The sequence below is a fragment of the Macrobrachium rosenbergii genome, chromosome 32 (assembly GCF_040412425.1).
Source record: "Macrobrachium rosenbergii isolate ZJJX-2024 chromosome 32, ASM4041242v1, whole genome shotgun sequence".
In the NCBI taxonomy this organism is placed as follows: domain Eukaryota; kingdom Metazoa; phylum Arthropoda; class Malacostraca; order Decapoda; family Palaemonidae; genus Macrobrachium; species Macrobrachium rosenbergii.
In genome coordinates this window covers 5,258,886-5,271,067 of record NC_089772.1, presented here as the reverse complement: position 1 = coordinate 5,271,067, position 12,182 = coordinate 5,258,886, and the positions used below count along the sequence as shown (strand labels likewise).

At 37.4% G+C, this 12,182-nt stretch overlaps 1 protein-coding gene across 9 annotated transcripts in view; it reads left to right on the top strand.

The window, feature by feature from the left end:
- Pus1 (Pseudouridine synthase 1) overlaps window positions 1–12,182 on the top strand; it is a 33,649-nt gene that overhangs the window by 10,475 nt on the left and 10,992 nt on the right. For all 9 annotated transcript variants that reach the window (XM_067132747.1, XM_067132746.1, XM_067132754.1 and 6 more), the window contains exons 4-5: window positions 2,188–2,354; window positions 7,523–7,689. In XM_067132747.1, coding sequence (XP_066988848.1) covers window positions 2,188–2,354; window positions 7,523–7,689 — 334 coding nt within the window. The remainder of the gene's footprint in view (window positions 1–2,187; window positions 2,355–7,522; window positions 7,690–12,182) is intronic.

The following is a 12,182-nucleotide window of genomic DNA, read 5'->3' as shown; positions in this document are numbered from 1 at the left end:
GTATTCCTGGTGTGTATTAGAACCAAACCATTTGTTTCAGAGTTACTGACACTCCAGCCTCCAGTGGGTAAGTCTCTTATAGAATGACCGAAGGTTTGTATTTGTGTAGGAACAAATTACAAATTTTAAAGTAATTTGTATTTTTCCTCACATACAAACCTGAAGGTCTTTACATTTACAGCCCACCTCAGCCACCCCTCATTCTGATGCCTTGGTTGAAAGGCAAAGTGGCGTGCAGACCGACGAGGGGGCGTGGCTTTCCTCGTTCCATTGGTAGCCAATGACCTTGTTTGAAAGTTAATGGCCATTCCAGCGCGAGTTCGCAAACAAAATCCTATGTAAAGAGCTTTAGGTTTGTATGTTAGGAAAATACAAATTACTTTAAAATTTGCAATACTTTTTTTCTTTTTTAATAAGAGATCTCTTCTTTCTGTATTTCCCTTTACCCCCTCTTCCAAATGAACGCCATATTCTATGGGAGATGGAGGGGAGTGAGACTGGGGAGAACTGCTGAGTTGTGGAGTAGCTTAAGCTATACTTATACAGGAAGTTTAGTAGAATGGGCTACTTGAAAAGATGATAAAAAAAGTTGTCAGTTGAAGGGCAAAAAGCAAATGTATTTGGTATTTGTTGTAGTAAATAATCTTCCTGTCTTGCTCTCTCATTAGATAATTCATGATTTAGTGGCAGGTGGAGGGATTTGTGCCAGTTGCTCAAGAATTCCAGTATATAAAGACCAGATGAATGGGAGTTTACTTTTGTAATCACACTTTGTATTCTTCCAGATATGTTATGGCAAGAAGCTCTTAAATTTCATACCTTGGTAGAAGAAAATTTAAAAAGGTTTCATCATTATTGCCCTGAACTATCTTAGTTTCAAGGATGATAACCATGCCATTAGCAAAGACTAAAAGTATGACTGTCCACCTGTTCTGTCATGTAAAGTTATTTGTGCATTATGTGTGCAAAGCTGCTCAGTTTCTCCCATAGGACTGGGTAACAATTCCTTATCATTAACCAACACTTGAGTGATACTTGAGGTACTAGGTGCAAAGATGGAAGATTTTAACTTTGTTCTTGGGATGTTTTTTAAATGAATAATATCATGTTTGTATGCATGACTTGTAAAACCAAGGTTATTTCCCAGATTTTTTTTTTTTTTTTTGAGGGGATGAAAAATTTTTTTTGTCTCAAGTTATTTTTTAATAGAAGGGGTAGCACTAATCCCATGCAGTTAAATACAATCATTAGAGGAGGAGTTAGAAAAGCAGAAACTTATGCCAGAATGTTATTTCAGTTTGGATAGTTTAACCACATCTTAATAAGAATTCTGGACATGTATAGGGTTTGCTGTATAGATTACTTCTTAAATGAGGAACAGAAAATGGTTAAGACTGAAACACCACACTGAGTGGTAGAAGGGAGGGCATGCAGAAATTTGAGTGTTCCTCAGTGCAGCGAGGCAGTGTCAATACCATAAAATGTCAGGAGCATCAGCATAAGTTTCTTCAAAGTCAGTGTGAGACATTGACCCATCATGAATTATACATTTTTAATTATGCCATTTGTGTCTTACCATCATACAGAGGTTTAATCAGACAACCAAGTCAAGTGATAAAGTCTCAGAGGATTAGCATAGATGATTTGTTCTTGTATGGGGTGAAAATTTAAGTACAAAAAGTCTATGTTTGTTGGGGAGTATGGCAGGAAGAGAGAAAAGGAAAGAAATAAAAAGGAAAAACTGAAACGATTGTAGGAATACCACAGTATGTAAGGTATTGTAACTTGTTGCACTGCACAAAACATGCAGGCAAATGGGCTCTGAATCGCATTATGAATATTGTAGACTTCCAGTTGGTTTGGGCCAGAATCATTGCTACTGTTTTGGTATTTTCAAGTATTTCTCAAAACTGAAAATTTGAGGCTAAATAGATGTGAACTGCACATCAGGATGTCACAACTCAACTCTTAAAGTATGAGCATGAAACATCTGATGCCAGCAGAGTATCTTGCAAGGGGGGGAGTTGATTTTCAAATCCACTGTTGACTGATGAATATGGCTGTAACTCTAAAGCCACCTCATTTTGGGAGTATGGCACATTGGTGAAATTATCAGGAAAGATTTATTGTAGTGACTGTATTATGTATGTTTTATTTATATGTTTTTTTGCATTCTGCATGTTTTAGGAATCATGGATTTAGAACGATTGAAGGGGACTTGTTAGATGCAATGGTGCATGCCAACTTGATGACTGAAGAAGGCTTGCAATGCCCGCAGATGTTTCAGTTTCAGCGGGCAGCACGCACAGACAAGGGCGTTTCCGCAGCTAGACAAGTTGTGTCTGTTAAGTTACGTAAGTTCTTGTTCATCGTATGTAGAGCTTGGTCGATGACTTTCTAGTGCTCATGAACTCTTATGAATGGCTTTGATAATTTTTTGTTCATCAAGTAAGAATTTTTCAGTTAAGAGCAAGTAAGGTGTTGCATGATGAGCAGCTTGGTAATGTTGGGTGTCTCAGTAAACTTTGTTAATTGAGATTGGTATACAGGCAGTCCCCAGTTATCGGTGACCTCGGTTATCGGCGATCTGTTTTTACGGCGCATGTCTAGTGTTGATGATAACCGGATTTTCAGTGCCGATATGCACTGATCTGCGGCCATCGACGCCGACAGGACCTGTCTATGTATACAATATTTAAAATCTTGCTAATTTCATTCTCTTAAATATGTCATATACATGTAACCTTTATGGGGAGAGCCACCAAGCTAGCATGTCTCTAAAATAGTTTTAAATAAAATTATACTAGGCATTTTAATTTATGATAAGTTTATCCACAAATACTTGGCAACTGTTTTCTTTCAGTTCTTTCATATGTGGCATATACTTGACATTTCAGAATATGTATGTACATTTAAGAATTCAGGTAGAAAGGTTTGTTTTTTCACTCTGCAAATTTATTTCCCAACAGACCCATTTCTTAAGATAGCCTGTGTCATGTACCAGCAAAATCCCAGACACATCAGTGATCTTTCGAAAAAGTCTCAAGGGCAAATGGCTCTCACTTTACCATAGTTTCCAAATTTGTAGCTTTAGTAATTGTTTTCAGTATAATGATTTTTTTTACTAAACCTTTTCATTGCCCCTGGTATTCATTACCTTTTTTTCAAGTAATGAGTGCTGTGTTAAATTTGTAAATTTTCATGTTTTTTTATAATTTTTGGCTGCACTCGGCTAGGAATTAGATTGTAGTTTCATTGTGAATCTGGAGTAGCCCTGAAGAAGACCAAGGGTGGTTGAAACAGCCGTCAACTTAGGAATGAATAAATATAGTAGTATTGCTACTTTTGTTTATCCCTCCATGGGGACTGGAAAAAGTACTGAAGTCATTTGAAGATTGGTCAGTAAACTGTAGAAGCCAAATATGCATTAGCATGTGAAGAAAAGAAGAAAGGGCCTTAACAGAAAATTATAGTTCAAACGTGAAAAGGCATGGACAGCATCAATGGATATGGAGAGACTGTTTTATCACCTATTGAAGGAGACCATTCCTCCTGATCCCAAACCCTTGACAAGGCCGGGTCAGGCTTAGGGATCCACTGCAGGGAGAGTACGGTTGACCCCCACCTATTCATGCTTCAAGATTCACGGCTTCATCTACTTGCGGATTGTTCTGTGGCACTTATCCCCGAATTATTCACAAAAAAACTCGGTAATTTGCAGATTTTTTTGTCAAGAAATATTCACTAATTACTGTATTTTTTGTTATTTTTGTGACTAAATACAATTTTTTTTTTAATAAAAAAAATGATTTACTAATTTTCAAACATTAATATTAATGTAAACAGCAAAATATATACAAAATTTATTTTTTAAGTACATATTGAATATTAAAGTACTGTATACAGTACGTAACTTCCCAGTGTTTCCCCTATGTACTGTAAAAGGAAAACGGGACAGCTTCAATACTGTTTGAGAGAAAATGGACATACAGTAAATCCCCCGTATTCGTGGGGGATGCGTAAACCCCCCCCCCACTAATGCTTAAAGCCCCTCTAAAAACACTTAGACCTGCCTATTTTGATAGTTTAAACACAAAAAAATCCCCTAAAAATGCTTATACTTGAGTATTTTAATAGTTTTATCACAAAAACTGTATTTAGTCATGAAAATATGAAAATACAGTAATTAGTGAATATTTCTCAGTGAAAAATACCGCGAATGGGTGAATCTTCCGCGAGTAATGGGTATACATTCCACAGAGAAATCCGCGAATAGTGAGACCACAAATACGGGGGGTTTACTGTATTTGAAAATAGGGGTAACTTGAACAGTTTTCACACTTACGTGTAAGTCACATATTTTTAAGGGTAATATTGTAAGATGACTTTGAAATTATATTAAATTGTTTTAGATGATAGATTAAGGTACATTCTGTGTAGGATGATAGTTTATGGTATACATTTGGTGTTTGAACTATTAAAATAAGCAGTTATAAACATTTTGAGAGGGGGTCTTAGGTGTTTGAACTATTTAAATAGCCAGTTATAAGCATTTATAGAAGGGGATGTCAAGTGTTCGCGGATTTTAGCTATTTGCGGGTGGTTGTGGTCCCCATCCCCTGTGAATACTGGGGTTTGACTGTATGCTCTTTTAAGCCTACTTGCTCTGCTGTGGGCTCAACCAAACATTGGGATCTGAAACACTTTTACTCCTATTTTTATTAATTTTCCCCTCCCCTTCTCTCTCTCTTTTGTTGATGACCTTTGCATGGCATTGAATTATGGAAACCACTGCTCTTGTATCTTTGAAGGAGGATGGGGTTTGACGGCATGCTGCTCCACCTATAGAACTAGAGTACTCGACATGGTTGAGCTAGGGGGAATTTTTTATTTAACCATGCCTTCAGTGCCGGGCCTGATCTCAATGGACTGACGACAAGTAGGGCACTGAGGGTGTGGTGTATAACCAAGTATTGCTCCTCCCTCAGTTAGGCCTCCTTGGTGAGAGGCACCTCATCCTGGATGAAATTGATAATATTCGTTGCACGGCAACTTATTTAAACCTCCCCATGACTTCTGGCATGGCAGTGGACAATTCCCAGGATAGTCCAATTAATCAAAATTAGGGTGGTATTAAAACTTAAATACCATATAAAGCACCCAAAAAAGAGTCAATACCGACATGACCCATATTTGACTCACTTTGATTCCCTATTTGGGAGTGAAAGGTAGTCAAGGTTTCTAACCTTGGAAGCTGACCAGGAATTTTCAGCATTGAAACTGGAAAATTATTTTTATTAAATAGACATTCGATGGCGGAAATGTTGTTTAGACAGATAAAAGAAAAGTCGTGGCTTATAGAAGCCACAGCAGAGTCAGCCTGAGCACTATAGGTCTATAAAAATCATAGATAATATAGACTTGAAAATAAAAAAAATGACAATGTGTATAGCATTCATGGTACTATTGTGCTTCCTGAGAACAGTGACGAACCAATCGAGTAGAGTATTCTCTTGGCCTCCTTAAAAAAAGAGATATCCCAGAGTACAAGATTGTGAAGTATATATTATACCAAGTAAACAAAGAAATAAATAAATGTTAAAAATTGCAAAAATGAAATTTGAAGATATACTTCAAAAAATATAAATTTTAGGCCAAAATAGAGAACTGAGACCTTATGTCCCAATTCCACTGTAATATTACAAGAAAGAACTGGGATGCCTATAAAGGAGGCTAAATTGGAATTGAAAGTGAGAGGAATTCAAAATCCAGCTAAGAAACATACATATTCTTCAATAACAAGAACAAATAACGAAACGAAAACACATGCAGATGGAAGTAACGGAGCACAGAAAAATAAATACTTAAATGTCCCAGTACATCGAGACTGCAGGAAGTACCTGGGGTTCATGTTCCAGGGCAGGGTCTTCCAATTTCGGTCTCTGTGCTTCAGCCTCTCTACAGCTCCTCAAGCATTCACCCATGTTCTCGCCCTTCAGCGAAGTGACTCCATCTCATAGGGATTAACGTCTGCTTATAACTGGATGATTAGCTCCTACACTCCCCCTCCAGAGCAAGATGCACGGAGGACCTTGGTTTAGAGAAGTGCCCAGACTCCTCCTACCAATGGGTAAGTCTCTTATGTAAAGAATGGAGGGTTGTATTTGTGTAGGAACAATTAGCAAATTTTTAAAGTAATTTGTATTTTTCATAACATGGAAACCTGAAGTTCCTAACATTACCGGCCCACCTTAGCCACCCCTCATTCTGGTACCTGGGCCAGAAGTGGAGTGCAGATTTATATAAGGGTTGGGTTTCCCCTTCCTGTTGATAGTTAATGAACTTGTCTTAAAAGTTAAATGATCATTTTCGCCTGTTCTGTTGTCTTCGACACTTTAGCTGGATTCTTAAAGCCTGACTGAGCAATTGTGCATAAACTCATTACTCAGTGGTCCAGAAGACTACCAACTGCCTCACCCCATATGTTGCGTACGCCAGTGCGTGGCCCCTTCCTTTGCTCCTGTCAGACCAGGCAGGTGTCATCGTCGGTTGGGCTAATCTCTCAGTCAATTGAGAGAGCTCCCAGATTTTCTGCCACCAATGGGTAAGTTTCATATGTAGAGAATGAAGGTTTGTATTTGTGTAAGAACAAATAGCAAATTTTAAAAGTAATTGTACTCTTCCTAACATACAAACCTGAAGTTCTTTACATAATAGCCAACCTCAGCCACCTCTCATATCTGGCACCTAGACCAAAAGACAAAGTATAGAGTGCAGACCACCAAGTGGGCAAGGCTTCCTCTACCTGTTGATAAGTTCACTACCTTGTCAGTAAACTTTAAACAGCTGTCTCGAGCTTCAAATCTATCCCCTGTGTAAAGAACTTCAGGTTTGTATGTTAGGAAAAATACATATTACTTTTGCTATATTCTAACAGTCAACCCTCTTTTAAACACCCTTCAACAAAATCTTCATTCTTTTTTAATCCTAAAACTCCCTACAGTGCTTACCAAAAACACCTTCTGTTCCTGTCACCTACCTTTGCATCTAAGTACAAGCAAGTACAGTTCTCAGTCGGTAAAGCTGTTGGAACTCAAATGTGCTGTGTACCAAAGTCATTGTACATGGTACTTATGTCAACATTTGTAACTTTTACAGTTTTGGATGAATTTCCTCTCTCTCTCTCTCTCTCTCTCTCTCTCTCTCTCTCTCTCTCTCTCTCTCTCTCTCTCTCTCTCTCTCTCTCTCTCTCTCTCTCTCTCTCTCTCTCTCTCTCTCTCTCTCTCTCTCTCTCTCTCTCTCTCTCTCTCTCTCTCTCTCTCTCTCTCTCTCTCTCATGTAACTTGGATTAGGAAGGGTATATTGATCTTAATGTTTGTATTTTCCCTCATTTTGAAATACAAAAATTGGTATGAGTACTGTACATGATAAACTATGATGGTAGACCTTTATTGTTGAAGTTTTAAACGTGGTGGTGAAATAATTCTGTGTATCCACACTCAGCATGTGTTTTTAATTGCAGCTGATGATGTGGCAGATATGGTGAATGAAATCAACAAACACTTATGTGACCAGATCCGAGTCATGGCTGTTCGACGCACAACCAAAGGCTTCAACTGCAAGACTTGGTGTGATTCACGCACATATTCCTATATGTGTCCCACCTTTGCCTTTGCTCCATTGGAAGAAGTTTGTCTTTATCACTTTTTTTTTTTGTGTGTTTGTCTGTCTGTCTGTTTGTTAGTATGTTGGCATGTATGTGGATCTTGCATTTATGAGTGGTAGTCAAAAGAAAGAAGTACTTTATTTTATATATAGTAATCAGTGATATGCCTTCCTTGTTTTTTAACAGGAAATTGAAAACTTGAAAGGCTTATTTCTCCAGTCTCTCACCAGTGATTTTACACAGACCTAGGCTAAGACTGTGCTTACAGTGGTGAAAGTAATATGCTTAGGTTTAGATGTAATTTGGTGGATGTCATAGGCCATATCCTGAATTAAACAAAAGAAGGTTATCGGACTTGAGAAACAAACAATAGTAATCCATTTTGAATAGGATAAGTGTTTGTTTGTTCAAGTGTAATTTTTCATGTAGATGTTAGACCTTGATCCCCTTTGCTCTTGTTATTGTAGTTTACTGTGTAAGGGGAGGGTTTGAATTCTTAGTTAAGAGATCTTTTATTTGTAATTGTTTAGAACTACCTTTATCACAAAAATGTTAAAAGATAAGAGATGGCTGTTAATTCAAATTATTTGGCTAGACTCTGAGAATGTATATTATATTATGTTGATTGGCTGATGAACAAGCATAGTAATGGTAATGAACTATAGAAACCTACTACTTTGCTGTATTTAGTGTTCACTCTTACTACTGAGCAATGCTTCCTAACATTGTTTTAGCATAGTACCACATTTATTTGAACTAGTTGTAGCTGATGCACACTGCAAGAAAATTGCATTGCGTAGCTTTTTGCTATGTTACTTAGCTAGTGTGTATGTATGGCGTGAAGACACAGGTGGGTAAGCCAATGCCCCCCCAAAAAAAAAAAAAAAAATGAGTTGTCATTTAGGAGAGAATATTGAAGAATGAAAAAATCAGTGGTGAAAAGGAAAACTGGTACTTTGTTATTACTGAGGGTGGAATAATGTAGACTTTACTACTCTTATATATACATATGTATGTGCTGTAATATATACATATGTATATGCTGTAATAGATGTTTGCTTGTTATAATTTCCTCAGAAAATTATGACATGAGGTACAGTACATTTATTTCTGAAATATGCTTATTGCCCAGCCCCTTGAGATTACAGTGATATATCAAATGAGGTCATACAAATTCCATCAATTGAGATTCTGGTGACATTGAGTAAGAAACCAATTTATCAAATACTTTTGTTTTTAGTTTGCATTGGTATGACCTCTAGAGAGTGTTGGGATGGTGTAACTCTGTGTCCCATGCAAGAAAAAACATTTTTGCTATCAATTTTTTTTTTTTCACATATATGATAGATATTAGGTGGGTAAACTATGAAATAGCTCCAGGATTCCATTTGAAGATATAGATTACGAGAAAAGAAAAAAATCAGTGTTGCAGAAATGCAGCCTTGGGCATCCCAGATGTGAAAATGCGATGGTGGGAACACAGGTCAATGACAAAAAAATTGTGTGAGTTATCTGCCCTTTATTTCTCTTAAACTGCAAACCAAATATCCTGCTTATTAAAAGGACGCATAAACCCTCTGGAAAACAAAGAAAATTTTAGTACTGTAGTACTCATTATACATCCAATCAATGTCAGTTTTCTAGTTTTATGATGTGATGAAGACAGAATTATTAGATTTAAACTTCTTTTACCAATAACAGGGTGAATTAAAATAGAATAGAAACTTGTGTTAGATGGAAACTCGGAAAAATAGATCTCAATAAATATGGTCTTAGATTCAGAAAATCCACTTGTACAAAGATCAATATGAAATTTCAGTGGAAAGATATGCTCTATCTTCTTCTCCCAGTCATGAATTATATTTTCTAATTAAAGAAGACATGGTTAATGTTATTGTTTCTTAAGTTTTTGAGTAACGTTCTACTTTTGTTAATGGTTATAAGTACTGCATGTTGATTTGATGGTAAAGTAACAATTTGATGGTAAAGTAACAACACCATTGTTGTTCTACCTTACTATAATGGCATTTGAATCTTTATCAAAATAATACTCAAAACTCCCTCTACCCTCTACAACATTCGTCAAATAGTCTGGCACTTGTAAGAGGGTATTTCTCAATCATATTGCTTGGAAGAGTGCCAGTTGCACCTGGACCTCTTTTATGAATCTCTTCTAAAAGTATTATGGAAGTACAAGTTGAATTTTATTCCCTGATATTGTGCACAGACTCAAGTCTATCAAGACAGCTTAAATTACTGCTCCCCTATACCAAAGTCTGTTTATAAACATTTATGGAAGAACCTGGACTCTCATATTTACTTGGATATACATCCATAAGATATATGTATGCCAATGGATTGGCCACTGTCCATCCTATGTAGCCCCAGTGAATTGGTTTTCCTCTTATACATTATTTAGCCGGATGACGCCCATGACAAGGTATCATTGATTTGTCAATACAGACATTGGTACGGCCAAAAACTGTTCTGTAACTAATGAAACGCTCATTAGGAAGGTTGAGAAGGGATCTTAATTCTGCAAACTTATCCTACTTTGACAATTCTGAGTTGTTAGCATGATTGTAATATCTATGTATCTCGTTAGATCTTTTCCTACGTATTGATCCAATGACTAACACATTCGACGACAAGAGACTGTGCTATATCCTGATACAGTAATAACTAAATTTGAGTGAAAACTCATCTTTGTAAAGGAGAGTTGAAAATTATGGTTTCCCTTTTAGATCGCATGTAAAACAGTTTCCATCATTTAACTGTTCAATAACAGTAGTGTATAAAAGAAAGTCTAAAAGCTACTGATGGTCTGTAGGGATAATGAGGTCATGTCTTGATTTCAAGAAGCTTCTACTCTCAGGTCAAGAAATCTTGATTAATTTCTATAAAGATTTTGAGGGCATTTTCTTTAAAAATGGATTATGGGGTTGTTTTCCTTTCTCACAATGCAATGACTTGCTACTGTACACCTTGATATTCCTTGGACTCACGTGAAACACTGTCAGTGGCTATGCCTTTGTCCAACTGTGTTTTAGGAAGATTTCCAATTTTAACAGTTTCTTCATCACAGGAATCTTCATTGGTAATTTCACCATCAACAGGTGGAGGAATACAGTATACACTAATATACTTCTGTCTCTTGGCAATGACATTTTCATCCTTTTCATCTGAACTTTTCCTCATCTGATGGCAAGCTGTCCAGCATTTTGGCAATTTCATATCTATTCAAGCTTTTGGAAGCTTGAATACATAAATATATTATAGAAATCATGTAATAAGTGCATAATGAGTGCTAATGCATACGGATGCCTCCTTGACAGGTTGGGTAGGCCATTGGGATGATTGTCAGTTAGGGGGAAGACGTTCAACTGCTCGGAGGGAGTGTCATACCAGCTTTCTTGGGCTGTTGGCTGTCTTTTGATCTCAGAAAATTGAAACCTCCAAAAGGGACTCACATTTTCTTGGTCCAAGACAATATGATTGCAATGTCTTCTATAACAAAGTAAGGCCCATGCTGAGCTCCTCTCAAGTCAGCATTTGCTAACATGCTTCCACAATCCGGAAGTGGACCAGTTTGCCACGTGCGAGAACCATCAATTTCCAGTATATGCGTCTCAGACCTGGACATTTAGGCAGTAGCAAGAGGTGCATTCCTACAAAACTGGAACAAATGGAGGACGATATACCTTTTTCCTTCATTGTCCCAGATTTCGAAAGCTTTGAACAGTCTACTAGCTTGCAACGGAACCGCTTGCCTAGTAGCCCCAAATTAGCCAAATGGTAATTGGTTCCTTATTTCTTTCACAACAGGTAAAAGAATAGATTATACACGCAGTCCCTGGTTATTGGCGGGGGTTCTGTTCTGACAGCATGACGATAAGCGGAAATCGCCGATAACTGAAAATCGGGGCTTTTTGACGATTTTCGGAGCTTTTTTGGCGATTTTTGGCTATCAGCGCCAGTACACGATTATTGGCGTCAATAAGCAGAAATCGGCACATATCGGCGCCGAAAATCGCCAATTTTTGTCACTAGACAAGCCTCAAAAAAACCAGATCACCGATAACCAGCGATTGCCTGTGTTGCTATATGTTGTTCTGTCCCAGACAGCAGGAGGGGAAGTCGTCTCTGCATCCTCCTTTCTGAGCCGTGACTTTCACGTGAAATTTTAAATCTCATCTACACTGAAGATTATGTGCCTAACAGTGCTAGGTACCTGGTGCAAAAACTACAGACTTCATCAATCCAGCATACCAGTCCGTACGGAAAATGTGGATAGATTACCCCTACATTGAGAGCCCAGTTGAAATCTGTTAAAACAGTTTTACATTTTATTATCTTTTGAGGTAAAGTGCATTGCTATTTCAACAATCATGGCATACAAGGCAACGTTGGTGGAACCCTTGCCTTATGATTTGGAATTGATTCTAATATAGAAATTGTTAATACCATTCGTCAGTCTTTATTCTGCAAAGGTCAGCTCCGGCAAGGTTTCCCATTA